General features: G+C 35.9%; 2 protein-coding genes across 3 annotated transcripts; both read right to left on the bottom strand.

Moving 5' to 3' along the window:
• LOC137826002 (enoyl-[acyl-carrier-protein] reductase [NADH], chloroplastic-like) lies at window positions 1-5,732 on the bottom strand. Of its 2 annotated transcripts, none has more exons than XM_068631837.1 (13): window positions 5,485-5,732; window positions 4,222-4,529; window positions 3,627-3,736; window positions 3,454-3,509; window positions 3,278-3,362; window positions 3,158-3,205; window positions 1,947-2,021; window positions 1,765-1,876; window positions 1,627-1,678; window positions 1,489-1,540; window positions 1,304-1,361; window positions 538-636; window positions 1-445 (listed from the first exon to the last, which is right to left on the bottom strand). In XM_068631837.1, the coding sequence occupies exons 2-13, from the start codon at window positions 4,490-4,492 to the stop codon at window positions 291-293; spliced, it is 1,173 nt and encodes a 390-aa protein (XP_068487938.1). In that variant the 5' UTR covers window positions 4,493-4,529; window positions 5,485-5,732; the 3' UTR covers window positions 1-290. The 2 variants fall into 2 exon arrangements, with proteins under 2 accessions (XP_068487938.1, XP_068487939.1); XM_068631838.1 differs by having other exon boundaries at window positions 5,161-5,522.
• Window positions 5,733-19,450: 13,718 nt separating this feature from the next.
• Window positions 19,451-19,909, bottom strand: LOC137824767 (uncharacterized). The gene has a single exon (XM_068630441.1). It carries the CDS (start codon window positions 19,907-19,909, stop codon window positions 19,451-19,453), a length of 459 nt encoding a protein of 152 aa, XP_068486542.1.
• Window positions 19,910-25,113: the final 5,204 nt, after the last annotated feature.

The following is a 25,113-nucleotide window of genomic DNA, read 5'->3' on the forward strand; positions in this document are numbered from 1 at the left end:
TTAGAAAATTCAACACACCTATTCAAGTTTTTGTTTAAGAACTAAAATAACTTCACCTCAGATCCTCATTCCTCAAGGTATGACTCTTCAAATGAGAACATACATTTTGCAGAGGATGATGAAAAGTATATCATAATTGATGAAAAACATTGGTAACAAAGCTCAAACAATGCTTGGTATTTTATGGAAATGTAAAAACTAACACCTCACGGTTTTTATTTTTCTACAGAATCCTAGGCCGTAGGGTCTAAGTTGTATTAGAGAAAAACTAAGGACCTTAATTCACAATTTCAATGGTGCTCCTTTGGAATGTCAAGTTCTTTGAATACTGGACTATCAACTCCAACACCCATAGCGTTAAGGCCATTGTCAACATATATAACAGAACCTGTAATGCCTGAAGCCAAATGTGATGACAAGAATGCAGCAGTGTTGCCTACCTCCTCTGTTACAGAATCTCCAATATGTAAGTAGTTGCAGGTAAAAAGGTGCAAAAGGGTCGTTTCAGAAAGGAAGAATCTCAAAGTGAAACTTTACCAGCATGTAGTTCTTTCTGAAGTGGTGCATTGGTAAATGAATAATCAATCATCATGTCAATGAAGCCAATTGCTTTTGCTGCACGGCTTCCCAGTGGACCTAGCCATTGAAAACAACTCAACATGTTAATCAATTTGCACTGAATTCATTGACATGCAACTGAAAATAATTTAAGTCAACATGTCTATCAATTTGTTCTGAATTCATTGACATGCAAAAAACAATGAAAAAGTTTACTTGCATAAATGTATGGTACAGTTATATTTTTTTAACCACCCCATCAACCCGGAGAAGGAGAAATTATTAGGTGTTCCTAACCTGTGAAGAGGGTAGTGAGAGATGAAAAAGGGCAAGAGGAAATTATTAGAAGTGATTTCATGGTGAATAATATCTCTAAAGACTTGGTTTTTAATTGAGCCTCATGGCATCATGTGATCCATAAAGTTGAGATCACTAGTGGGATAAGACAATTGCTATTGTATAAGACAATAATTGGATCTACTTTTAGTAATTGTGAATTATGTAGTTCAGATATAATGCAGTAAAAATTCTCCGCTATTGACACATTTCCAATTTGGAGGGAATTAGACATGAACAGTTTTGGTAACATAATAATAAGACCAGAGCAAAAAATATTTTACAACACTTCCTTCTTCACCAAGCAATTGGCATCACTTGCTTCAGATTACGAATTTATGTGTCATTACATGGAGAAAAGGAAAGCAAACAAAAATTATTTGCTGACGAAGTGGTAGGCCATCAATACCTGCGGATATGGTATTGACTCTGATTCTTTTCTTTCTGCCAGCTTCAAAAGCAAGCACCTGGAAAAGCAGAAAACATTAGGTATAATATATTAAATATCGAAAGGGTAAAAGGGGGGAGGTGGAGAAAGTTAAGCTACATGCACATAATTTGAAAATTTGAAAAAAAGAAAAAAAAAAAACTCACTCTAGTATCACTTTCTAAAGCAGCTTTTGCGGAGCTCATACCACCACCATATCTGCATACAAGAAATTTCAAAACTTTAGATAAAAAAATGTGATCAAAATAAACGAGTTTATGAGCTTTGAAGCATATCCAACACACCCAGGAATGATCCTCTCTGAAGCAATGTATGTAAGAGAAATTGCAGATCCATCTACAACCAAAACATGAAGGTAAAAACAATAACTGATGGAACAATGAAGCAATAAAATGGCAAGCCTCTTTCAGTAATGAACATGCCTCGGTTCATGATTGGAAGAAAATGTTTGAGTAGTGAAATATAAGAGTAACTTGATGCAGACAAGGCAGCAAGATATCCTTTACGTGATGTCTCAGTCAATGGTTTGCTGACCTAAAACAAAGTTGAGTGTCAGTTAAAGCTAAAAGACATGAGGTGACAAAAAACTTCATTATTGTAATACCTCTGGTCCATTAGCAAGCGAGTGCACAAGTATGTCGATATTTCCAAAATCTTTCTTGACACATTCAGCAACTTCCTATCAGGTAAATCAAATCACAGTGTAACTCTACACTTCACAAACTGAGATACAGATCACAATGTAATGGCTACTCAACAAAGCATCCTATGTTTCAAACAAATATTGCCATGAATTCCTCTCCATTATTGAAAACTTTAAAAAAATAAAAGATAAACCAAAATCAAGTAATTAATGAATCATATGAAATAATCAGAGTGAAATTACGTTTTCAGCCTCAGGATTGGTCATATAGAAGTTTAAAACAAACAACAAAAAGTAAAGAAAAGACCCTTCATCTTGTAGATGATTACATCATGTATGGAATTTATATGATTTATTTATGATTAAATTCATGTGTCTTATTGAATAAGTCAGTAGAGCTTCTAGTCAACAACCCAAATAAACTTTAGTATTGACTCTGACAAGGTTATACATGTTCATTAAAGGCAAGGAGCAGAGGAAAAACATATAAAAAGATTTTTTTTCTTTTATTAAAATGTAAATCCAAGAGTAGATTATATATCTCTTTATTGGGTTACAAGCTTCAGATCTACATGATCTTAAAATATGAATAGATTGTATGACCTTAGACTATTTTCTCTATATCCTGTCTCCACTAAGAATAGGTTCTAAAATTTTCTTAAATAAAAAAGCTTAATTATGATTTCTGTCTCCACATTGAATTGGCACCACCTATGTTTACCAGCCAACAAATTGATCTATACAATCATCTGGTGTAAAGCTTCAATGTATTCTAAAGTGTATAAAATATGGAATATTCTTCGAATTGATCATTAGTTATATGTAACAATTCCTCCTTATATGGATTTGAAATAAGTACCTATAATAATGCTTTTGGTAAGTTGTGATATTTATTTCTAATAGCTTTAATAAACTTGGCTTAATAGCTTATTTAGCTAACAATCATTAGCTCAAAAGAAAATGAGAAAAGAAGCTGATATCCAATTAGATGCTCCCTGGAGAGATCTTAGCACAAGAAAATTTTCATATCAACATTTATGGCACCAAACCCATGTACAATTTAACAAGACTGATAATATATTCAAACGTTTCAGATAAATCAAATTAAAAAGAGTATTGAAAGGGTATCATAATGGTGGAGAAATACAGATGACAGAATAGTTAATGAATACCTGCACAGTCCAATTTGAGGCTCCAGCATAGCGCTTGTTAGCTTTCACCTATACAATTTCCACAAACATTAGTAGATGATATGTTTTGTAAATGTAATTTGTTATGGACTTCTCTCTTACATCTTCTGGGACATCTTCAGGGTTGTCATATACTGCATCCAAAGGATACACTTTAGCAATCTCCATCAATGAACCATCTTTCAATCTGAAAGATGAAAATAGTTCCTTGTTAGCAAAATAAGTGAGTCTCACATTTTTTAACAAATAAAATCAATAAAACCACTTAAAAGTTTTACTTGCGTGACTCATCGAATTTTCCACGTCTTAGACTGGACTCAAAAATATTTAGAGCCTGCATAAAAATGTTCAAAGTTAGTACCTGACCACTTGTATACTGCACAAAGATACATCAGGGTAAAAGCAAACAATGCACAAATACACAACACCGAAATCTGTAATAATTACTCACAGGTACCCATGTGCCAAGAAGAATTTCAGCTCCTGCTGCTGCAAGAGATTTTGCTATTGCCCACCCATATCCATTGTCATCAGCCACACCAGCAATGAAAGCCCTTTTACCTGCAGATCACTAAACATTTAGTGGAATGCACAACAAATCAAAGATATAAAAAAAGACAGTACGAAAAAAAAAGGTACACTTGGCAATACCAGATTTTGAGAAAAAAGTAAACACTTAAGACATTATTGTTGAGTTGTTATACCATATAGAGGTTGCACAGACAACAGTTTATAGATACTGTCTAAGAGAAACGATTTTTTTACACTTTTTCTTTTCTAGTGTGCCAACTTTCAGCAAAGTAGATTTTGGAATGAGTAAACTATTGAATAGAGAAAAGAGCCTATGGAGTCACAACACAACCTTTTGACATTACTCCATATAACTATGGGAAGGAAAATTAAGGGCAGGGCATATATTCTTAAAATCGTAAACAATCAAATTCAAGATTACAGAATAGATTAAATATAAACACACCAATATATGATGTTTGGACATCCTACAAACTTGTATTGATACAAAGCATTCATGGAAATAGATGTGAAACCTTTCAAATCAATTGGCAATCCCGGAACCTCATCGTTTGAACTAGACACGGACATTGCATTTGTCCTGATTTTTTCATATTTTACAGCAGCTGCTGTCATTGTCAAGAGAGGTTGTGTTGATGCAACATGACAAACACTTGCCAGTTTATGACATGAGTCAACCTTAAACCTGCCTCCAAGATTGGCAGGATTTACATTTGCAAACCTTTGTGATGAAACATTGGGTCTTGACATTGCAGTTGGAAAGTTGGACACTGTTGTTGTTGCCATCTCGTACAGATGTGTAAAGATGGCAGAGCACCTAGATCTGCATACAGAACTAACATTATGATCAACATATCACACTATATTGAGAAATGATTAATATTTGTCCTGACCTTATTCTTAACAAAACTTATGATGACAAAGAAACCTTGGATACCAAATAAGGACAGCTCAGAAAAGAATACAAGTTGATAAATAATTCAGAAGTTAACTCAGTCCAAATGCGTCGATTGAAACTTTGCCTATCTCTTATAGTACTTGAGTACAGATTTTGGCTCCATCTTTCCACTAAGCATATATTAAATAAAATTATCACAAATAAATCTCCAAGTTATCACTTACCTCACTCATGAATTTAACATTGCCTTTAATTGGTAATGTTTACTACTGCCAATCATACATATATTTGGTTAAACTAAAAAAATTCTAACAAATTAAAAGCTAAGAAAGCCAAAGTTTCTACCGATGAGCAAGAAAGATAAAACGATTAAAACAAATCCAACCTCCTTATTGATAAAAAGTGGCCAAGACCAGGAAAGAAAAACAAACAAAAAGTAAAGGTATTTTTACATTAAATCTCTAACTCCTCAAGGTTAAAGCTCTTTACTAGATCACTCGCAGTTTCCAAAAGGCTTATATCTTTTTCGTAAATAACAAAGACATGAAAAGACCACCTCAGTCCAATTACTAGATCCCCACAAATCTCCACAACTGAGTCACCCACTTGTTTAAAAGTTCCATTTATCACAGTCTCTGATCACAAAAATTGTTACTTGATCAAATATATCACATGCAGAAAACCAACAAAAAAAAACAGCCAAAAACATCCATACACACGTCCCTTGATCAAATGCAAACACAGTGACATTCTTCATGCAGATTAATTGCCCCCCTTCTTTTCAATAGAACCAACATTTGCATGATAGTATCAATGTTGCATTGTAGAAACAAAACAAACAAGAACAAGAAGATGGCCAGAGAAATTGGGTGTTTGTTACCTGGAGAGAAAGGTATAGGAAATGCAAAACTAGGCCTTGTATGTTGGAATGTGTTAGATTAGGGGTAGATAATGGGGGCAGTGGATTCCTGAGAGGGTCGATGAAAACAATGTTGTAGTTTGATGTGAAGTAGGTTAAGAGTAGTTAAGGACTTTGAAAATGACGACTCCAAATCCAATGCTATGTAACATGCTCCTCCAATACATTTATATAATAAATGCTAACTAATAACTCTTAATATTTTTCTTACTTGGAGGTATGTGGGTAGGAAAAATATAATTAAGAGGACAAATTCTATAATTATGTTCTTGACAAAGATGATTGGATATTTTGCACTATCTTTTAGGATGACCGAGAAATTCTTGATTTTAAAGGATATTTGATTAAAGGATATGCAAAAATAAGAAAAAATATTTTTTATAGAATAAGTAATTTGAGGAGCAGTTATAGGGAAGTTACAAAAGATAAATTAAAGCAAAATCAATGCAGAGTGAAAGTTATCTTATTTTTTAAAGAACTAAATGTTATATTGTAATCCTATAAATAGGACTACATAGGCACATTAGAAGGCAATATTACACATTTGTAAGACAAATACTCTATCTAACACGTCCCGAAGCATAATAATGGCAAATAACAGAATTTTCTGTCTTATTATTTGTTTCTTAACCTTCTTGCTTCTTTTTTGTCTCCGTTTTCAATTTTTCTTTGGATTATTTTATTTTACCTTATCGTTATATTGCATTCAATATTATTTTTTATCACGTCTATGATATTAATATCTTTTATAATATGAATAATATTTTCATTTATCTCTTAGTAAATTAATTTATTATGATTAATATCGAAATAAATGTTATATATATTGACTCTGAGATATTATTATAACAAAGTTCAATGCACGAGAAAGGTATAAAACAATTAAAATGGATTAAGAATTTCATAATAGGATAAGATTTTAAGTTAGTATAATAATTCATAGGTTAAGTTCTTTTATTTTAAGCACTATAAGGCCCATGTGACCCACTTATCTCCTATTAAAATTATTCACTCATATATGAAAAGGTATGTGAATTTTGAGTATACCCTAATTTTTAGAGTAGTTGTAGCAAAAGCCTAGCAAATTGGTGCTTTCAATACCTCCTCATGCCTCCTAAACCTCAAACCAAGGACTTGGAGGAAGTCTTGACCACCATCTAGGACCGCTTGACTGCCATTCAAATTCAAATGGAGGAGAACCTCAACTGACAAACATCATTGGAGACACGCAATGACAAACTCCAATCCAACCTCACCATTCTCATGAATCAGGTATCTTCCATTCCCTTCTTAGATCCCAAACCACCCCTACAGGAAGAAACAAATTTTCAGGCACCTTTAAATAGTGTTAACCACCAGACCAGCCCTCACATAGCACAATCCCAATCACAATACCAAACCCGGCCAACACCTACTCTCTAACCACCCAAACTTACCTTACCTCCTTTTGATGGAAAGGAACCCTTAGATTGGCTTTTTCAAGTTGACCAATATTTTTCCTTCTATCAAATACCTATAGACCGTTGTTTATCCATGGTTGCATTTCACATGCAAGGGGATGCTCTTTCTTGGTTTAAATGGTTACACCACAACAACCTCATCTCAAATTGGCCCACCTTCACTGGAGCCTTAAAGCTTCGTTTTGGCCCTTCTACATACACCAACCACCAAGTAGAATTGTTCAAACTCCAGAAAATCACCACAGTCACTAAGTATCAAGGTTTATTTAAAAAACTATGCAACTACATAATGGGTCTAACGTCGGATACCATACTTAATTGCTTCATTTTTGGATTACATCCAGACATACACAGAGAATTAGCCATTTTGAACCCCTATTTTATATCCCAAGCCATTGGTCTGTCAAAACTCATTGAAGATAAAATCAAGGATTCCAAAGAGAAACCCACTTGGTTTCAAACATAGTACACCACCCAACCTCCCAACCTATCAATACCAACAATCTCTCATAAGACCACTACCCACCTTTACCCAAATTCAACCATACCCATCAAATGTAGGAATGACGTGCCCTTGGACTATGTTACAATTGCGATGAGAAATTCATTCCCGAGCATAAATGTAATACCTCTCGTTTTCTACTCTTATTGGATGATTTAGAACCTCTTGATGACGCAAAGGAAGACATGGCTCCTACAATAGAAGCCTCAAACACCATTCATTTTCACTTGTCTTCCCAAGCCCTAACGAGGAACACTTCTCCTAAAAACCTCAAATTTACAGGAATAATTCATAACATACCAGTCATAGTTTTAATTGATTCAGGCAACTTTCATAACATTCTTCAACCTTGCATTGCTCAACACCTAAACCTACCCATTACACCTAGCCTACCCCTATCGATGATGGTAGGAAATGGAGCTTTCATTTAAGGCCAAAGAATCTAACCATTAGTTAACATTTCTTTCCAATCCTCTACTTTCACTATACCATTCTATCTCCTGCCCGTTAAAGGGGTTGATGTGGTTTTGGACATTGACTGGCTAAGCACACTGACCCATTAAGGCTAATTTTTCTATCCCAAGTATTGCCTTCACACACCAAAACCAACAAATCATCTTAAAAGCCACCTCTACACCAACACCTTCCCCCACTACTTATCATGAATTCTGCCAATACCTATCTACACATTGTTTTTTCTCCTTTCACCTTCTTTCCATTAAAAACCATAATCTTCACCCACATTCAGTGGACAATAAAATACATAACCCATTATCCCACCTATCATCCCTTCCCCTTACAATTCAAGCCATCCTTAGGCACCACCAAATCATATTCCAAAGACCACATGGAACCCTCACATAGACCCCATAACCATCATACTCCCCTTGTACCCAATACCCAACCAATCAGAGTAAAATTGTATCACAACCCTCACCATCATAAAGAAGTTATCACTCAACTCATAGCTGATATGCTTCAAGAAGGCATTATTAAGCCTAACACCAACCATTTCTCCTCACCAATTCTCCTAATAAAAAAAGATGGCTATTGGTGTTTATGTGTTGATTATAGAGCCCTTAATGCAGTCACAATCCGTGACCGCTTCCCTATTCCTACCATCGATGAATTGCTCGATGAAATAGGCTTAGCTACAGTTTTCTCTAAAAGAGATCTCTACTTAGTATATCACAAAATTCTACTCCTCTAGAAGTCACTCAGAAGATAACATTTCGTACTATTGATGGCCACTATGAATTTTTGGTCATGCATTTTGGCTTGACTAATGCACCCTCAACTTTTCAGGCAGATATGAATTATCTTCTAAGACCCCTATCTACGTCGGTTTGTTCTCATTTTTTTAATGATATTCGTATTTATAGTTCTAATTTAGAAGATCACATTGTGCATTTAAAAACCATCTTACAAGTTTTACAACATAAATTTTTTTCGCTAAGCTAACTAAGTGCAGTTTTGCCACAAATTAAGTGAATTACTTGGGTCGTATAATTTCAGAAAAAGGTGTCTCCCCAAACTCAGAAAAAGTTAGTGCAATTCAAAAATGGCCACAACCACGTTCTTTCACGAATTAGATTATTATAACCCCAAAGCCACTTCTCCCCCTATTTGTCTTCACAAATAGAGTGTAAGAAGGGATAAAAATAGCATAGATTAAGGTAAAGCTCGTGAATCAATGATTCCTAACTCATTCCTTAAGGAGAAAAACCTGAATACGAGTGTGTGTGTGTGTGTGTAGCAGCACCATTGCAGCAACTAACCTGTGATACCATATCAAAATTGCAGCAAAAATATATGGTGTATCAGAGCTTATGACAGCAGCAAAATTAAAGTACCATAGACCCTAGAAATTTCAACAAGGAGACCACAGTTTTCTCCCCCTATCTTTTCTTCATCCAACAGTTCCCAACAATGGAGCACTTCAAAAAAGTTTATCTTCAAGTTGGTCTCACAATCTAAATCACATTCTCCACACAGCATATGCCATCCTCATAACTTGATGTCAATAGAGGCAAGTTAGTTGGTAACACTTTCCTAAGGATGACAAAAGATATTTCAAATGCATAATAGCTCAACATTAAAAGAAAGTTTACATTAAATCTTATACATAGAGTAAGTGAAGTTGAGAAATATATTCTCACTACAATAGTAATTATATTATAAAACTTTGTTAGAATATATGGCCTTAAACGAGAGGGGGGGTGAATTGTTTAAGAGAGGTTTTTGAAAAAAATTTCAGGTTTAACAAAAAATTTTGTGTGAATCCATAACAGAAATCAAGTTAGCCAAGAATATAAGCAATTAAACAGCAAAGCAACAGAAAAACAATCGGTTGTTTCTTCGGAACAATCGGTTGTTTATATCAGCAAAACTTAAAACATAATTTAAATGAGTTCATAGTAAGAGAGAGATACACCAATTGTTTATACTAGTTCACTCTTAAGCCAAGAGCTACATCCAGTCCCCAAAAAACCATTAGGTAATCCACTAAGTAATCAAACCAGATAAAAAACACAAACCACCAAAGTAGTGACCTTGAACCCTTCAAGAAACACACTCCCTTTCGCAAAACACACCAAGAGTACTGATCTTGACCACCTCAAGAACACACAACACTCGTTGGCAACACAACACCAGAAATATAGTAGGTTTAGAAGGGATTACACTTGTTCACAATACAAGCTGAAATCAATACAATTGCAATCTTATTCCACTCTCTTTGAAAACCCAAAGCTTGATATGAATGTTCAAATCTTAGAATCAATTTTTGACACTCCTCAAAAACTTAAATTTGTTTTTGTTACTTGTTTGAAAACATAAACAAACCATTTATATTTTCCAAAGATTGGTCAAAGCAATTAATGAAGGAGCGTATTCAGTTGAAAAACATTTAAAGCACATTCAATCATTCAAAACTGAATTATGTTAGGATTTCCAAAGAAATAATCGGTTGAAACCATGAAACAACCGATTGTTTGGTTTGACAGTTAAGTCAACCAAATTAAAATAGTTTTCAACCTTTTCAAAAACTCCTAAGAGTAAAACAACCGGTTGATTCGACAAAACAACAGGTTGTTTTTCACTTAGTTGAAAAACACTTGATTTCAAAAAGGTTTTAAATCACATAAGTTTTAGATTCAACAAAGGAGTGGATCACATTCTATTCTTCCCAGATCCCTCCCAGAAACAGCAACAACACCAGCCTTTCATCAAACACTTGAATTTGGATTCTTCAAAGCACTTGATCACTCTTGATCAACAATCTCCCCCTATTTGATGAAGACAAATCTTTGGTTGCTTGTGTTGATCTTGATTGAATCTGAAACTACACATGCAAAACAAAAAACTATGCAATCCAGAGCATCTCTCATAGTAGGTTGTGATCATACATCAACTAGTTTTCAACATAAATGAAAAAGCAGAAAACCAGCCAAAACAAACAACCGGTTGTTTCCTCGATTCAATTGATTGTTTTTATCAGCAGAAGCAAAAATAACTTAAAAACAGAAATTAAAGAGTTATAACAGTTTGTAAAGCAACACAGAAACCATATTCTCCCCTTATATGTCTTCACAAATAGACTTTTGAAGGAGATGAAAACAGAATAGTCCACAATAAAGCAACATAAACATAGAAAGAACAACAAAGTCTTGACTTCCAAGCTTTACAATCGGTTGTTTCATGAAATCAACCAATTGTTTTTCTTTAATCTTCTTTTCCATACTGCAGCTTGAAAATCTGATTCTGAACAGCTTCAATTTGTTCATGAAGGGTCTGAAAACGTGTATCCAAGCTTTGAAATCTATTATCAAAGTTCTGAAAATTTGACACACAAAGATCATGAAGATTCCTTTGGTTTTCAGCAAAGCCATCTAGCCTATTCACCATGTAGCTCTCAAAGGAAGACATTGAAGGAGTTATATCTCCTTGATGTCCAGCACTTGTCCCAGCACCAAAAGCAATAGCAGGTTGTTCTTCATCTGGAACATCCATATCAGCACCTTCAGCAGCTTCTTGATCATCTTCACCATGTTCAGCATGAAAGCCACTTGAGGAACCACCATGTTCACCATCCTTACTTACCCATTTTCCATTGATCTTGGTAAAACCCATCTTAATTAGTGATCCATTGTTCACTTCAAATGTTGATTTCACCAACTCAGATGTTTCATCCTCAAGGTTCACTTCAAAATAGTTTAAGAATTTAGAAATCAAGATAGCATAAGGATAATGATAATCACTTAACCTCATAGATTTTTGCATGTGCTCATTGATGTTATAAATCCAGTTAATCTTGACTTTGCTCATTATGCAGTATATGTAGACAAGATCTTCCTCAGTTAGAACAGAATGGTTGCTCCCTCTTGGTGTTAGAATCCAAGTGACAATGAGAGCCAACAACCTTTCATTCAATTTCAATCCTCCAACCGAGCATGTTCTTACTTGTGCATGAGGATTCTTCAAACAACTTTTGTAATATTGAATTTTGTTGAAGTCTTCCACCACACCAATGTTTCCTTTATTGATTCTCAAGCCAACATACTTTAGGCCAGTCACAGCAACCCAAACTTCATGAGTGATCTCCATATCCACACCCTTGACATGAGAAACAAGATTGTTACCTTCAAACTTTAAATTGGTGTAGAAAACCCGAATAAGATCCGGATAGATGTTCTCTTTCATCTTTAAGAACCTTTTCAGCAGTTGTTCTTTAAGAAGCCTTCTCACATCATCCAGCTTTTGGCTCTTCAACCAGCCAAAAGAGACAACTTTTGGATTGTTTATCACTTTTCTACTTGTTTCAGAGCGATATTTCTCAATCAATTCATTGTCTCCTGAAAACCAGCCTTCAAGACGTCCTCCTGATCTTACAACTCTGATTTTAATTCTTTTTTATGACGGAGGAGTGGAATCCATGAAATCAGAATGTGAGAGACAAAAAAACATAGGAAGATATGAGATGCAACAAGAGATATGTCAATGGGTTGTTTTTGTGTAGAAAAACAACTGCAAAGGGTTTTATAGCAAAACAAAAATCCTTTTTGATCCTTTCGCTACAGTGGGTTTCAGTCTTCAAGAAAAGGAATCTGGTCCAGTCTTGCACAGAATCACGTCAGCCCTTACCAGAAAATCACATGGTCAACACATGCTGATTTGACTAATCATAAAGGCACTTGAATTTCCAAGATATGGAATATATTATGTTCCTGTCGGCTCACTCGAAACGCCTTCGTGCGTCTACGTCACACTCACGTCCAGAGTCCTTGCGTTCACTTGTGCCTTCCCTGTGATGAACACCTGAAACACAAAGACAGTGGGCGCCCTTGCGGCCGTTTGCACTCCAACACTCAAGTCAGTACTAGGGTTAGGAAACACCAAAAAACTGTGTACTCTTGCTCTTGTGTATGTGTAACGGCGCAAGAGGATTCTCTCTTGGCCAAGCCTGTTAACTTACTATTTATAGATTGAAAACTAGGGTTTTTGTTTACCTGAAACGGGCCTTTCTGGTGGGCGGGCCCAACACTGTTGTTATCTTACTCTTAGGATAACCTAGTGTGTGGGGTCCATAACTGGAGTGCAACCTCTGACGGGATGACCACCTGGATGCCTCCTCGTGCACCTGATCTCTGGGGTCACCCTCCTTTGAGAGTGCCCTAGTTGTTCACGTGCCATGCATGCAGCTCACCCCTGATCGTGGCCCTTGCTGACCATATCTTTCCAGTGGCTTTTATACTTTGTGTCACGCCTGAACGCCTCGTCCACTCTACATGCATGGGCACTCGTGATCTAGGCTTCTCCCTTACTGATAATTGGTGTGTGATCTGGGATCCACTTCTCGTGGCCCATCTCTACTGTTTGGATTCCCGATGTCCAACCTCTCCACACTGTTTGGTGGCAGTCGGTGCATCTTGATGACTGACGTCTGACTACTCTTGGTTCCTTAGCGCACGTGCTTTGCGGAGTACTTGCCCGTGCTGCTCGTGGGACCCGCTTACGTGGCACCAACATTACTAGTGGTTATTCAACACTCGAGGACTGGTCGGTACACAAGCCCCCCAGCCTCGAGCTGTAACTCGTTCAGCTAAGAGGCTAAGTCCTTGCCCTGGGTGATCTATGTGGCTCTGTGCGACAGGACGTAAATACGGCGCCAAAGTGACGTCTTTTCGAGCCTGTCTTATCTGTGCACACGTGTCTTGATCAACGGCTAGGGCTTAACATCGCTTACGCTTCTTCGTCTTCCTGTAAACACTGGAAAACGCGCGCATCAAATCGCTTGTTACATCATTCTCCGAAACTCTTTGATCGTTTCGCCTTCTTCCTCAAGCATTCGTGCGCTTCTTCCACACCTTTCTGCTCTCTCTTTGCTATAACCTACAGGTATGAACACTGACTTTCATTCACTCCCGCTTACTGGTTCTGGATAACCGCTCATTTGCCTAATCTTTGTATCAACCACTTTCTGTTTCTGGGTTTTCTTTTTTATTCAAGAAACCCTAAACTCTGGGAGATATTGTTTTTGGTTACTGTAACGTTGCATTTGTGCTTTCTTTCCATACACTCGCGTGGTTTATCTTCATATCTCTTGAACTTTGTGTGCAGGCATGGGTTTAACCGAGGAAAAACTAGCCAAGTTAACTGATATTCTCACTCGTCTTCACGGGGTTTCTAGGGACGTGGGCACTTCTCTTCAGCACGCTCGCGCTCGCGCCCTCGCCACCGCTGCGTCTTCGCCGGTTCCCTCCAATCCTGGGGTTTCAATCCCTCTTCCTGTCGTTCAATCGTCTCCCACTTCCCTCTCTTGCCGGCATAAAGCCGTGGTGATTAAGTCAGACGAGGATTCTGCTGAGGGGTCAATCTACAAAAAACCCAAACCTACTCCGGTGACGGTTTCACACTCTTCATCCTCCGGCCGCTCTGCCCTGCCCCGTGGTCGCTCGACCGGTGTTTCTCTGCTCCCTGGTCTCGGCGGGACTGGTGTCTCTACTCCTTCTGCCCCTTGTCCTCCAACATGCCATCAAGGGCTTTCAACAAGAGGTGACTGTGGATCTAGATGGAGTTGTTACTAGGGAGAAACTGGGTTTCGACTTCGAGGCGCTTCTCGCTCAGTTCAACGTCCTATTGTTCAGGGCTGAATCTGGGGACTCCTCGACATCTCGCTTGTTTTCTGCCCGCGAGGCGACTCTGAGAGAATAGTTAGTCCATTTCTCGAAGCTTCTCCACAACAAGCGCCAAGAGGTTACTACGCTGGAGGCGAGAGTCCTGTCCCTGCGGGTTCAGGTCTTTGAGTTGGAAGAGGACGACAAGGTGTCCAAAGCCAAGATTACGGAGCTTGAACGAAGGTCTTCCAATCTTGAGGTGCAATTGGATCGGGCGAAAGCCGAGTTTCGTCAGCAAGCCAAAAGGTTTGAGGAAGCTGAGGCTGACCTGACTGGAGACATTCTGGATGCTTATGACGAGGGTTTCAAGGATGCTCTTGCTCAAATTGCTTGTGTGCATCCAGAAGTGGACACTACACCCTTTTTCGCGTCGAACATGGTTGATAACGGGAAAATTGTTTCCAGGGTCCTTCTTTGACTTGTATTGACGCACAAACTCCTTTATTTGTTTGCTACTTTTACTGTCTGAACTCATATCTGTTGCATTTCTATATGTTAAATTGCGTTTTGACTCTTATCACTGCTCCTGTCGTGGTGTCTGGCACCGCGATATTTCCTTGGATGTTCTGTCGCATGTTCCCCTTGCTGTGAGGGGAGGTTTTCACCGTGAACTGGGTTGTTCCGCCTTAGCGTTCTTCGCAAGGGAAACAAACTCTTAAATGTCCTCGTCTTCGCTCAACGGCGCAAAGGATTTATCTGTCGAATTGTTTCGTTTTTCCTCGGCACTTTCACTCATGAGGGGAGGTGTCCTCTTACGAACCTACCTCTCTGCTCGCAAGACTTCTAGCACAAGAGAAATTAATTCGTAGCTGACCTCAGCTTCGCTCGAGGGTGAGGAGGATTTAACTATTGACTGACCTCAGCTTCGCTCAAGGACGAGGAGGATTTAACTGATAACTATTACGTTTAACCTTAGCGCTTTCACTCGAGAGGGGAGGTCTTCTCTCCGAACCTACCTCTTCAACCACGAGGCTTCTAACGCGAGGAAAACGATTGCTCGACTGACCTCAGCTTCGCTCAGAGGCGAGGAGGATTTATCTATTACGTTTAACCCTAGCGCTTTCACTCGAGAGGGGAGGTGTTATCTGCGAACCTACCTCTCCGCCTACAAGACTTCTAACGTAAGGCAAACAAATACTTAACTGACCTCAGCTTCGCTCAGAGGCGAGGAGGATTTATCTGGCGAACTATTTCGTTCAACCTTGGCGCTTTCACTTGAGAGGGGAGGTGTTCTCTCGCGAACCTACCTCTCCGCTCACAAGACCTCTAACGCAAGGAAACAAGTTCTTAGCTGAATTGTACATAACTCGAAAAAATACTTCAATTATCTGGGGACCTCATTAAAAAACCTTGTAAGGGAAAAAGAGTGTCCTCTAATACCACGTACAATATTCCTGAAATAAACTTGTAGTTGGCTGCGTTCCGTGTATGAGGAACCGAGCCCTGCTTCAACGCCTAAGCATGCGCGCTTCATTTCCAAAGATCTTTGTTTTCTTGAGGGAATTGGTCCACTCGGGGGAGAGCGGGTGCGATGGCCCCTGAAGTTTCTCTCCAGGCTCTTACCATACTCTGCTTCCCCTGGGCGTAAGACCTTGAAACTGACCCTGCCTTTGTTCGGAGCCCAAACCGATTGTCTAATTGATCCTCACTGGTGATCCCGGTTCTGAACTCTACGATCTTCTCAACCGGGGTTCGTGCTGTCTAGACGGGGGTGTTGCTCAGGTTGGAGATTCTCTCTCCAATCTCTCTTTCCCCGGAATTGCCAAACGGATCAGATTCGATTTCGCGGGTGATTTCTGTTACGGCCTGCCGGGTTTGGGGCGGCTGACCTCGGGCAAGAGGACTCTCTCAGCATACGGTGGTCCATTAGTGACCATGGACACCCCTCGCCTTGTCTTGAGGCTATTCTCGTAGCAACGTTTGGCCTTCTTCTGATCTGATTTGATGGTAATCACCTTCCCCGTCAGGTCCGGTAACTTCATCTTCATGTGCCTTGTCGACGGCATCGCCCCTAACCTGTTTAGCGTTGGCCTACCAACAACATATTATAAGCAGATGAGGCGTTGACGACAAGGTACCTGATGCTCTTGATACGACCACTTCCTCCTGAAGGGCTCGCATCATCTCCATAACCTACAGCAGGGTGAGGCCCTCACCCCCATTTGGTGCAGCAGGTCCTTGCCTCGTACTTCTCATCTCTTGGACCTTTCTGGTTCTTGCTAGTGGGACAATGTTGTGTATCGTGCCCCACGGTGGGCGCCAAATGTTCCTGCCGGTTGACTCGAAACGCCTTCGTGCGTCTACGTCACACTCACGTCCAGAGTCTTTGCATTCGCATGTGCCTTCCCTGTGATGAACACCTGAAACACAAAGACAATGAGCGCCCTTGCGGCCGTTTGCACTCCGATGCTCAAGTCAGTACTAGGGCTAGGAAACACCAAAAAACTGTGTACTCTTGCTCTTGTGTGTGTGTAACGGCACAAGAGGATTCTCTCTTGGCCAAGCCTGTTAACTTACTATTTATAGACTGAAAACTAGGGTTTCCTGTATACCTGAAACGGGCCATTCTGGTGGGTGGGCCCAGCACTGTTGTTATCTTACTCTTAGGATAACCTAGTGCATGGGGTCCCTAACTGGAGTGCAACCTCTGACGGGATGACCACCTGGATGCCTCCTCGTGGACCTGATCTATGGGGTCACCCGCCTCTGAGAGTGCCCTAGTTGTTCATGTGCCATACATCTCGCCCCTAATCGTGGTCGTTGTTGACCATATCTTTCCAGTGGCTTTTATACTTTGTGTCACGCCTGAACGCCTCATCCACTCTACATGCATGGGCACTCGTGATCTACGCTTCTCCCTTACTGATAACTGGTGTGTGATCTGGATCTACTTCTCATGGCCCATCTCTACTGTTTGGATTCTCGATGTCCGACCTCTCCACACTGTTTAGTGGCAAGTCGGTGCATCCTGATGATCGACGTCTGACCACTCTTGGTTCCTTAGCGCACGTGCTTTGCGGAGTACTGGCCCGCGCTGCTCGTGGGACCCACTTACGTGGCACCAACATTACCAGTGGTTAGTCAACGCACGGGGACTAGTCAGTACATATTCCTTTTATGACAAGAAGCAATTTTCTTCTTAACCAAATCAGGCCCCATTACTGCTTTATTGACTCATAATTCCCTTAAAACGAAATTTGTAACAGATAGAGTGCATAAAGAAATCAAATCAATTTTTATGCAGTGTTGTCAGAGAAGAAACAATCGTTTGTTTCGAAAAAACAATCGGTTAACAATGTTCATGATTTTAAAACAAAAACAGAGAGGAATCAAAATGTAATTGTATACACACATAGATGAATATTTTAGCATGAATTTATAACAGAGAAAAAGAAAACAAAGACAAGGAAGGTCTTATCCTTTTGTTATGAAGTCCCTTCAATGAGTCATTTATTTATGATCAAGAGTGCTTCTTTTGGCTTTCAAGACACCTTGAGCTGGTATAGAATCTTACTTCAATTCCAGACAAACTCCTTGTCTTCCAAAAGCTTGATCAGATAACTCAAGACCTCATGCTTCTTTTAGTATCCCTACAACACAAATAAATTCAAGCAACAAGATTTGGTCCTCTTACAAATGTGGGTCCTTTTGATTCAATTTTATCATTTGACACCTCACAGCCTTTGGGAATCCATTTCATAATACCTTTAGGAACAAAATATTTCATGATTTTACAGAATCTAACTGAGTGGCCTCTTTTCATGCAGTAAAAGCATGTAACAACCGGTTGTTTCGATCTTTCAATCAGTTGTTTTTCTGGCAGTTTTGAAAAAGGCTTTAAAATCCCACTTTTCTCTTTTTGAGGATAAAACCCCAAACCAAATTTTCCAAAAACACATTTTTGGGATGCCAAGATAGTTTCAAAGTTGGATTTACCCTTTGAAAGTTTATCCACAGTTCTTACAAGATAGTGGATCTTACTCTCAAGAGTTTTACAATTTTCACAAACTTTAGAGTTACTCAAATGAGAAGAATTTTTGCAATGCATTTCAAAATTTTCAAAATCAGTTTTTGACTTTTCCAATTCTTCTTCAAGAGTCTTGACTCTATTTTCAAGCCAGTTATTCAACCCTTTCAATCGGTTGTTTGCGAGAGCCAATCGATTAGCTTCTTCATGAGTTTCTTTAAAAACTTGAAGTAATTGACTATAGTTTTCAGCATTTAAGGAAGCACAAGAACTTACATTGCTTGAGCTGCTTGAATCATCGTCTCCTTCTGTCATTAAACACATTGAGTTTTTCATCTTCACTTGATGAGGAGCTTGATGAAGAGACTTCATTTTCATCCCAAGCAATATAGGCTCTTTTTGATTTCCCTTTATTTTCCTTATTGCTTGACTTTTTTTCCTTGCCTTCTTTATTTGGGCAATCAGCTTTTATATGCCCTTGTTCTCCACAACCAAAGCAAGTATAATTGTTAGAATTGAAATCACTAGTTTTCTTGTTTCCATACCTTTCTTTGTTGGATTCTTTGTTGCGGTTTCTCTTCAAGAATTTACTGAACTTTTTAGAAAGCAAGCTAAGATTTTCTTCCTCACTTTCATCACTTGAGTCTTGCTTATTCTTGTGCTTGGCAGCTTTCAAAGCAATGTTCCTTACATGCTTATCTTCACTTTCTTGAACATTGAGTCTATTCATCTCCAACTCATGTTCTCCAAGCTTTCCAAACAAGGAGATTGTAGTTAAAGATGTCAAGTCCTTTGATTCAGAGATAGTCGTGACTTTAGGTTGTCAAGATCTATCAAGACACTTGAGAATCTTGATGTTTAACTCCTCTTTGTCAAAGGTTTTTCCAAGACTCATTAGATGGTTGATGATGTGAGTGAATCTCTTTTGTACTTCAGCAATCGATTCTCCCTTGAGCATTTTAAACATCTCATACTTTTGTATTATAGTATGTTTCTTTGCTCTCTTCACATCATTTGTTCCTTCATGGGTGACCTCTAGAGTATCCCACATTTCCTTAGCAGATGCATATTGTGAGATCCTAAAAAATTCATCCGAATTCAAAGCAGAGGTTATGATATTCTTGGCAATGCAATCAAACTTGGCCTTTTTATTTTCAGCATCAGTCCATTGGGACCATGGTTTTTCAATAGAAGATCCATCCTTTTCAAATTTAGAAATAAAATGGTCATTTGCAATTGCATCCCAAATTCCTTTATCAAGATATTCAACAAAGATTTTCATTCTAACTTTCCAAAACTGATAATTCAAACCACAAAACAAGGGTGGTCTGTTAATTGAGGCACCCTCCCCAAAAGGTAGTTTTTTCAGCCATAGAAAAAAGATTTTAGGATCAAACTTAAATATTTTTCAAGTACCAAACTCTTGATGCCAATTGTTAGAATATATGACCTTAAACGAGAAGGGCGTGAATTGTTTAAGAGAGGTTTTTAAAAACTTTTTCAGGTTTAACAAAATTCTTTGTGTGAATCCAGAACAGGAATCAAGTTAGCCAAGAATATAAGCAATTAAACAACAAAGCAATAGAAAAACAATCGGTTGTTTCTTCGAAACAATCGGTTGTTTATATCAGCAAAACTTAAAACATAATTTAAATGAGTTCAGAGTAAGAGAGAGATACACCAACTGTTTATACTAGTTCACTCTTAAGCCAAGAGCTACATCCAGTCCCCAGAAAACCACTAGGTAATCCACTAAGCAATCAAACCAGATTACAAAACACAAACCACCAAAGTAATGACCTGGAACCCTTCAAGAAACACACCAAGATTATTGATCTTGACCACCTTAAGAACACACAACACTCTTTGGCAACACAACACCAGAAATACAGTAGGTTTATAAGGGATTACACTTGTTCACAGTACAAACTGAAATTAATACAACTGCAATCTTACTCCACTCTCTTTGAAAATCCAAAGCTTGATATGAATGTTCAAATCTTAGAATCAATTTTTGACACTCCTCAAAAACTCAAATTTGTTTATGTTACTTGTTTGAAAACATTAACAAACCATTTATATTTTTCAAAGATTGGTCAAAGCAATTAATGAAGGAGTGTATTCAATTGAAAAACATTTAAAGCACATTCAATCATTCAAAACTGAATTGTGGTAGGATTTTCAAAGAAACAATCGGTTGAAACCACGAAACAACCGATTGTTTGGTTTGACAGTTAAGTCAACCAAATTAAAATAGTTTTCAACCTTTTCAAAAACTCCTAATAGTAAAACAACCAGTTGATTCGACAAAACAACAGGTTGTTTTTCATTTAGTTGAAAAACACTTGATTTCAAAAAGGTTTTAAAGCACATCAGTTTTAGATTCAACAATGGAGTGGATCACATTCTATTCTCCCCAGATCCCTCCCAGAAACAGCAACAACACCAGCCTTTCATCAAACACTTAGATTTGGATTCTTCAAAGCACTTGATCACTCTTGATTAACAAACTTCACCTCTATTGATTTTCACATATTTATTATTAAGTTTCATTCATTCAAAAAAAAATAAATGGTTTATAAAAAGTTTCTAAAAGTATAAATATATTAAAATGTTTTGAAATTACCAAAATAAAACATCATAGTTGTTGACATTATAATAGGATTAATTAAATCAACATGGACCAAAAATTATTTCATCTAAAATTCAATATTTACATAAAAAAATTATATAAGTTAACTTACATTCTTAAATGTCATGCCCCTTTTCAACAAATTAATTTATTTTTCTTGGGATTTTTGTTGTGAAATCAATATCTTTAAATATATGAGCAAATCAGCTAAAAAAAACATATTAACCTTAACTACAAACAAATATTTATTTTTATAAAATTGTCTAATGTTGAGTTAATAACCTCCTCATCTTCAAACAATTTTACAACACACAATTATCCATTCCATAACACAACCTTCACCTTAAAGTCACAACTTTAATCCAACAGCGTGAACAACCTCTAAAATAGATCTTAGATCAAAGTGATCCTCCTCTAAGTGAAAGACATAAAAATCGTTAACAGAGATGTTGTTCAATCACTTTTCTGAAAAGAAGTATTCATAAAATAAGGTTTTTTCTACAGTATACCTTATTAATCAATTGGTTCTTAATATCAAACACGAAATGTTTAATTAGTTGAGAACATTTAAAATAAAATAATTGATGAAGAATTGAAAAGCTTAAATAGTTGTCATAAATTAATAGTTCGATTTTTTCAATACATAACCTTAATACTGTTGTATTATTTTCAGTGTCACATTATACACACGTATATTTTTTACTTTGTTTCATTAATTTTCTTAATACAGCTAGGGCACACTCCACAGCTCCACGTCAACAATTTCACCAAGAACATATTAAGACAAGTCAAAAACATGAATTAAGAAGGTTTCTCATAAATATAAAAAATTATTACAAATATGATTTACCTATTAATATAAAAGAAGAAACACTATTTTTGCAATATCGTGACACACATATTATGGTATCTTAGGCATATCATGTTCCTTGAACAAATAATTTTGCACAATGCACTAATTCACCTCTTTCATTAGATCATTCCTTTTATTAAACCTATATTTGTAGTTTGTTGGTATGTATTCATCACCAGTAAGGATAATTTCAAAGTAAAATACTTGATCCCTCGTTATTTTAATTATATAATTTAAGCTCATATGGTATCCAATACTTAACAAAAATTTCATGTGAGACTCATGCATTATCATAAAATCATTGTTAAAAAAGACATGTTCTTTTTTATAGAGAAACCTTCATTTTTATTAAATATCATATATCTAGTTAATAAAATAATTAAATTACACAATTTAAATGTTGCAGGATAAAATTATTCAAAAATGATAATAAACCAAATTCACAAAATGAGGTTAGTAAAGAAAAAAATGCAATAATATTTTTAAAGAAATTAATTATTTTAATGATAGATTGGGTGTGCGTGTTTTTGTCCAATAGTTTACTTCCAAAAACGGCCTGAAACCTAAATTTTTAAGCATATCGGGCCGAATTCTATTGGGTCCACATTATATGGCTCGGTTCATCACATGCTATGGGCCAAATCCTCTCACCTGAGATAGCAAGTACCTATTTTGAATTTGAAAAGGTAACTATTTTTCCTTCAAACCATTTTATAAAATTGATAAAAAAAATAATTAAACTAAATAAGGAGAACAAAATATACTCCAATTTAGTGATATAAGTTAGATATTAATTATTTTAACATTTAATTTGATGTTAATATTTAATTTTTTGATAATTATATTCAAATATTTACAAAAATAAACTACAATGAAGTTACATGTTAGCATAAGTACAAAGAATCAAAACATCAAGAATTTGATATTTCAAAAAGTAAACTCTTAAATTTAATTTCTAAATATCTTATATAAAACATGAAATTTAATGCAGTAAAATTATTAGTTATTGTCAATGCAGTGGTTGGTGATGACTTTTCAAGAAAGTCCTTACACATGATAAAATTAATTTTCAGTTTTGTTTGATAAAAAATCAATATACATTTTTTTTAAGAAAGACAGTCTTATTTAAACCCGTGAAATTATCACGAGTTAGTTACCTTTTAAAAATATTTAACAATTTTATGTCTAAAACTTGAGCTTAGGATCACTAACAAAATTCCACCAATTTCGAATTAGTTGATTAATATATACGATTATAAAAAAAATTATTCTCAATTATTATCTAATGACCAATGTTATATATTTGTATGTGTTAACTATTTTTTATATACTAATTAGCAGTTTTTTGGTGTATTACGAGAGTAATTCTAAACTTAAATAAATTGTATAAATAATAATAAATTAAAATAAAAATAGATACTAATTTTATGATGAATAAAATGCTACTACAATAAATAAATATAAGTAAATTAACAAAACAAAAAGCAAATTTATTGAAGAATGACGAAAGAAGCTTTAACCATTAAACTAATCAAGTTTTGTTATCATGTTATAATTATTATCATACTTATTAATATTATTAATATTATTAAATATGATAAATAGTGTTAATATTGTTAATATTATAAATAATATTAATTTTATTAATATTATTTATATTATTAATGTTATTATTACTACTATTATTAATTTTATTCATATCATTAATACTATTAATATTATTATTACTATTAATATTATTTGTATTATTATTATTAATATAATACTAATAATATTATTTATATTATTATATTAATATTATTAATGTGTATACTTATTAGTTATGATTATTATTATTTATTATTATTATTTATGAATATTAGTTATGATTTTATAATTATTTATATTATAATAATATTTTTAATATTATATATATATATATATATATAATTATTATGATAATAGTTGGTAGGTAATAGATATCTGTGAGTAATAGTTTGTAGGTAATAGAGATTCGTGGGTAATAATTGGTAGGTAATAGAGATATGTGGGTAATAATTGGTAGATAATAAAGATCTGTAGGTAATAGAGATTTGTAAGTAATAGAGATCCGTGGGTAAAAGTTGGTAGGTAATAAGATTTGTGGGTAATAGTTGGTAGGTAATGTTGAATTTACCTACGGATTCAAATCTTTGTGTAATATTTGTAGGTAATGTTGTTCATAGGTAATATCTGTAGGTAATATTGAATTTACCTACGAATTCAGATTTATGAATAAAAATCCATAGATAATATTGTTTTTTTAGTAGACTTATAGTTAACTTTTAATTTTATTAAGGGTATGACTTTTCATCAAAATTATAGAGATGCAAGAAGAGATTAGGAGGTAGAGAGAAAAAAAAATCTCTTTTAAAAATGAGAAAGACCATATAAAAATTAATGATCAAAATTATGATACATCGTTTTTACTTGTCATGTCAAAATTTAACTCCAAAATTACATTCAAATTAAGATTAATTTAGATGACAAAAAATCTTAGAAATTCAATTTAGAAAAAAAAAAATCTATAATTTGATGAATATATTAAGATTAGAATTGAGATATAAGATTTAGAAAGTATAATTGAAGGCAATAGAAAGTAAATAATGTAATTTAAGTTTTAAGTATGAAGAATGAAAAAGACATATGTGCATGGTAGGGAAGAAGATATAGTTGGAGAATGAAGAGTAGTGATTAGAGATTATTGTCCTTATGTTATGATATTAGGAAGCAATGATAGTTGTGAGGGAAGTAGATTTTTGACATGAGTGGAACTAGAGTTGGCATATTGGGTGTGTTTCCCTTTCTAATCAAGTGCAACTCCAACAAATTATTCTACAATCTCAAATCTCATGTACTGGATTCATAGAATCAAACCATATCCTTTAACTTTTCTGCTCCATACTCAATACTTCATACTCCATACTAAGATTTAGTCATCTCTGCAGGCCACTTTCTTAAGATAGGCACATCAAGGCCAAAT

The sequence above is a fragment of the Phaseolus vulgaris genome, chromosome 8 (genome assembly GCF_000499845.2).
Source record: "Phaseolus vulgaris cultivar G19833 chromosome 8, P. vulgaris v2.0, whole genome shotgun sequence".
In the NCBI taxonomy this organism is placed as follows: Eukaryota; Viridiplantae; Streptophyta; class Magnoliopsida; order Fabales; family Fabaceae; genus Phaseolus; species Phaseolus vulgaris.

Excerpts from the sequence above, each read along its gene's own strand:
- LOC137824767 (XM_068630441.1), bottom strand. The coding sequence starts at position 19,909 with ATGAAAATCTTTGTTGAATATCTTGATAAAGGAATTTGGGATGCAATT.
- LOC137826002 (XM_068631837.1), bottom strand. The coding sequence starts at position 4,492 with ATGGCAACAACAACAGTGTCCAACTTTCCAACTGCAATGTCAAGACCC. Across the intron at positions 3,737-4,221 it reads ATTGCCAATTGATTTGAAAG|GTAAAAGGGCTTTCATTGCT; the intron begins GTTTCACATCTA and ends AGTGATCTGCAG. Across the intron at positions 3,363-3,453 it reads AAATTCGATGAGTCACGCAA|ATTGAAAGATGGTTCATTGA; the intron begins GTAAAACTTTTA and ends TTCATCTTTCAG.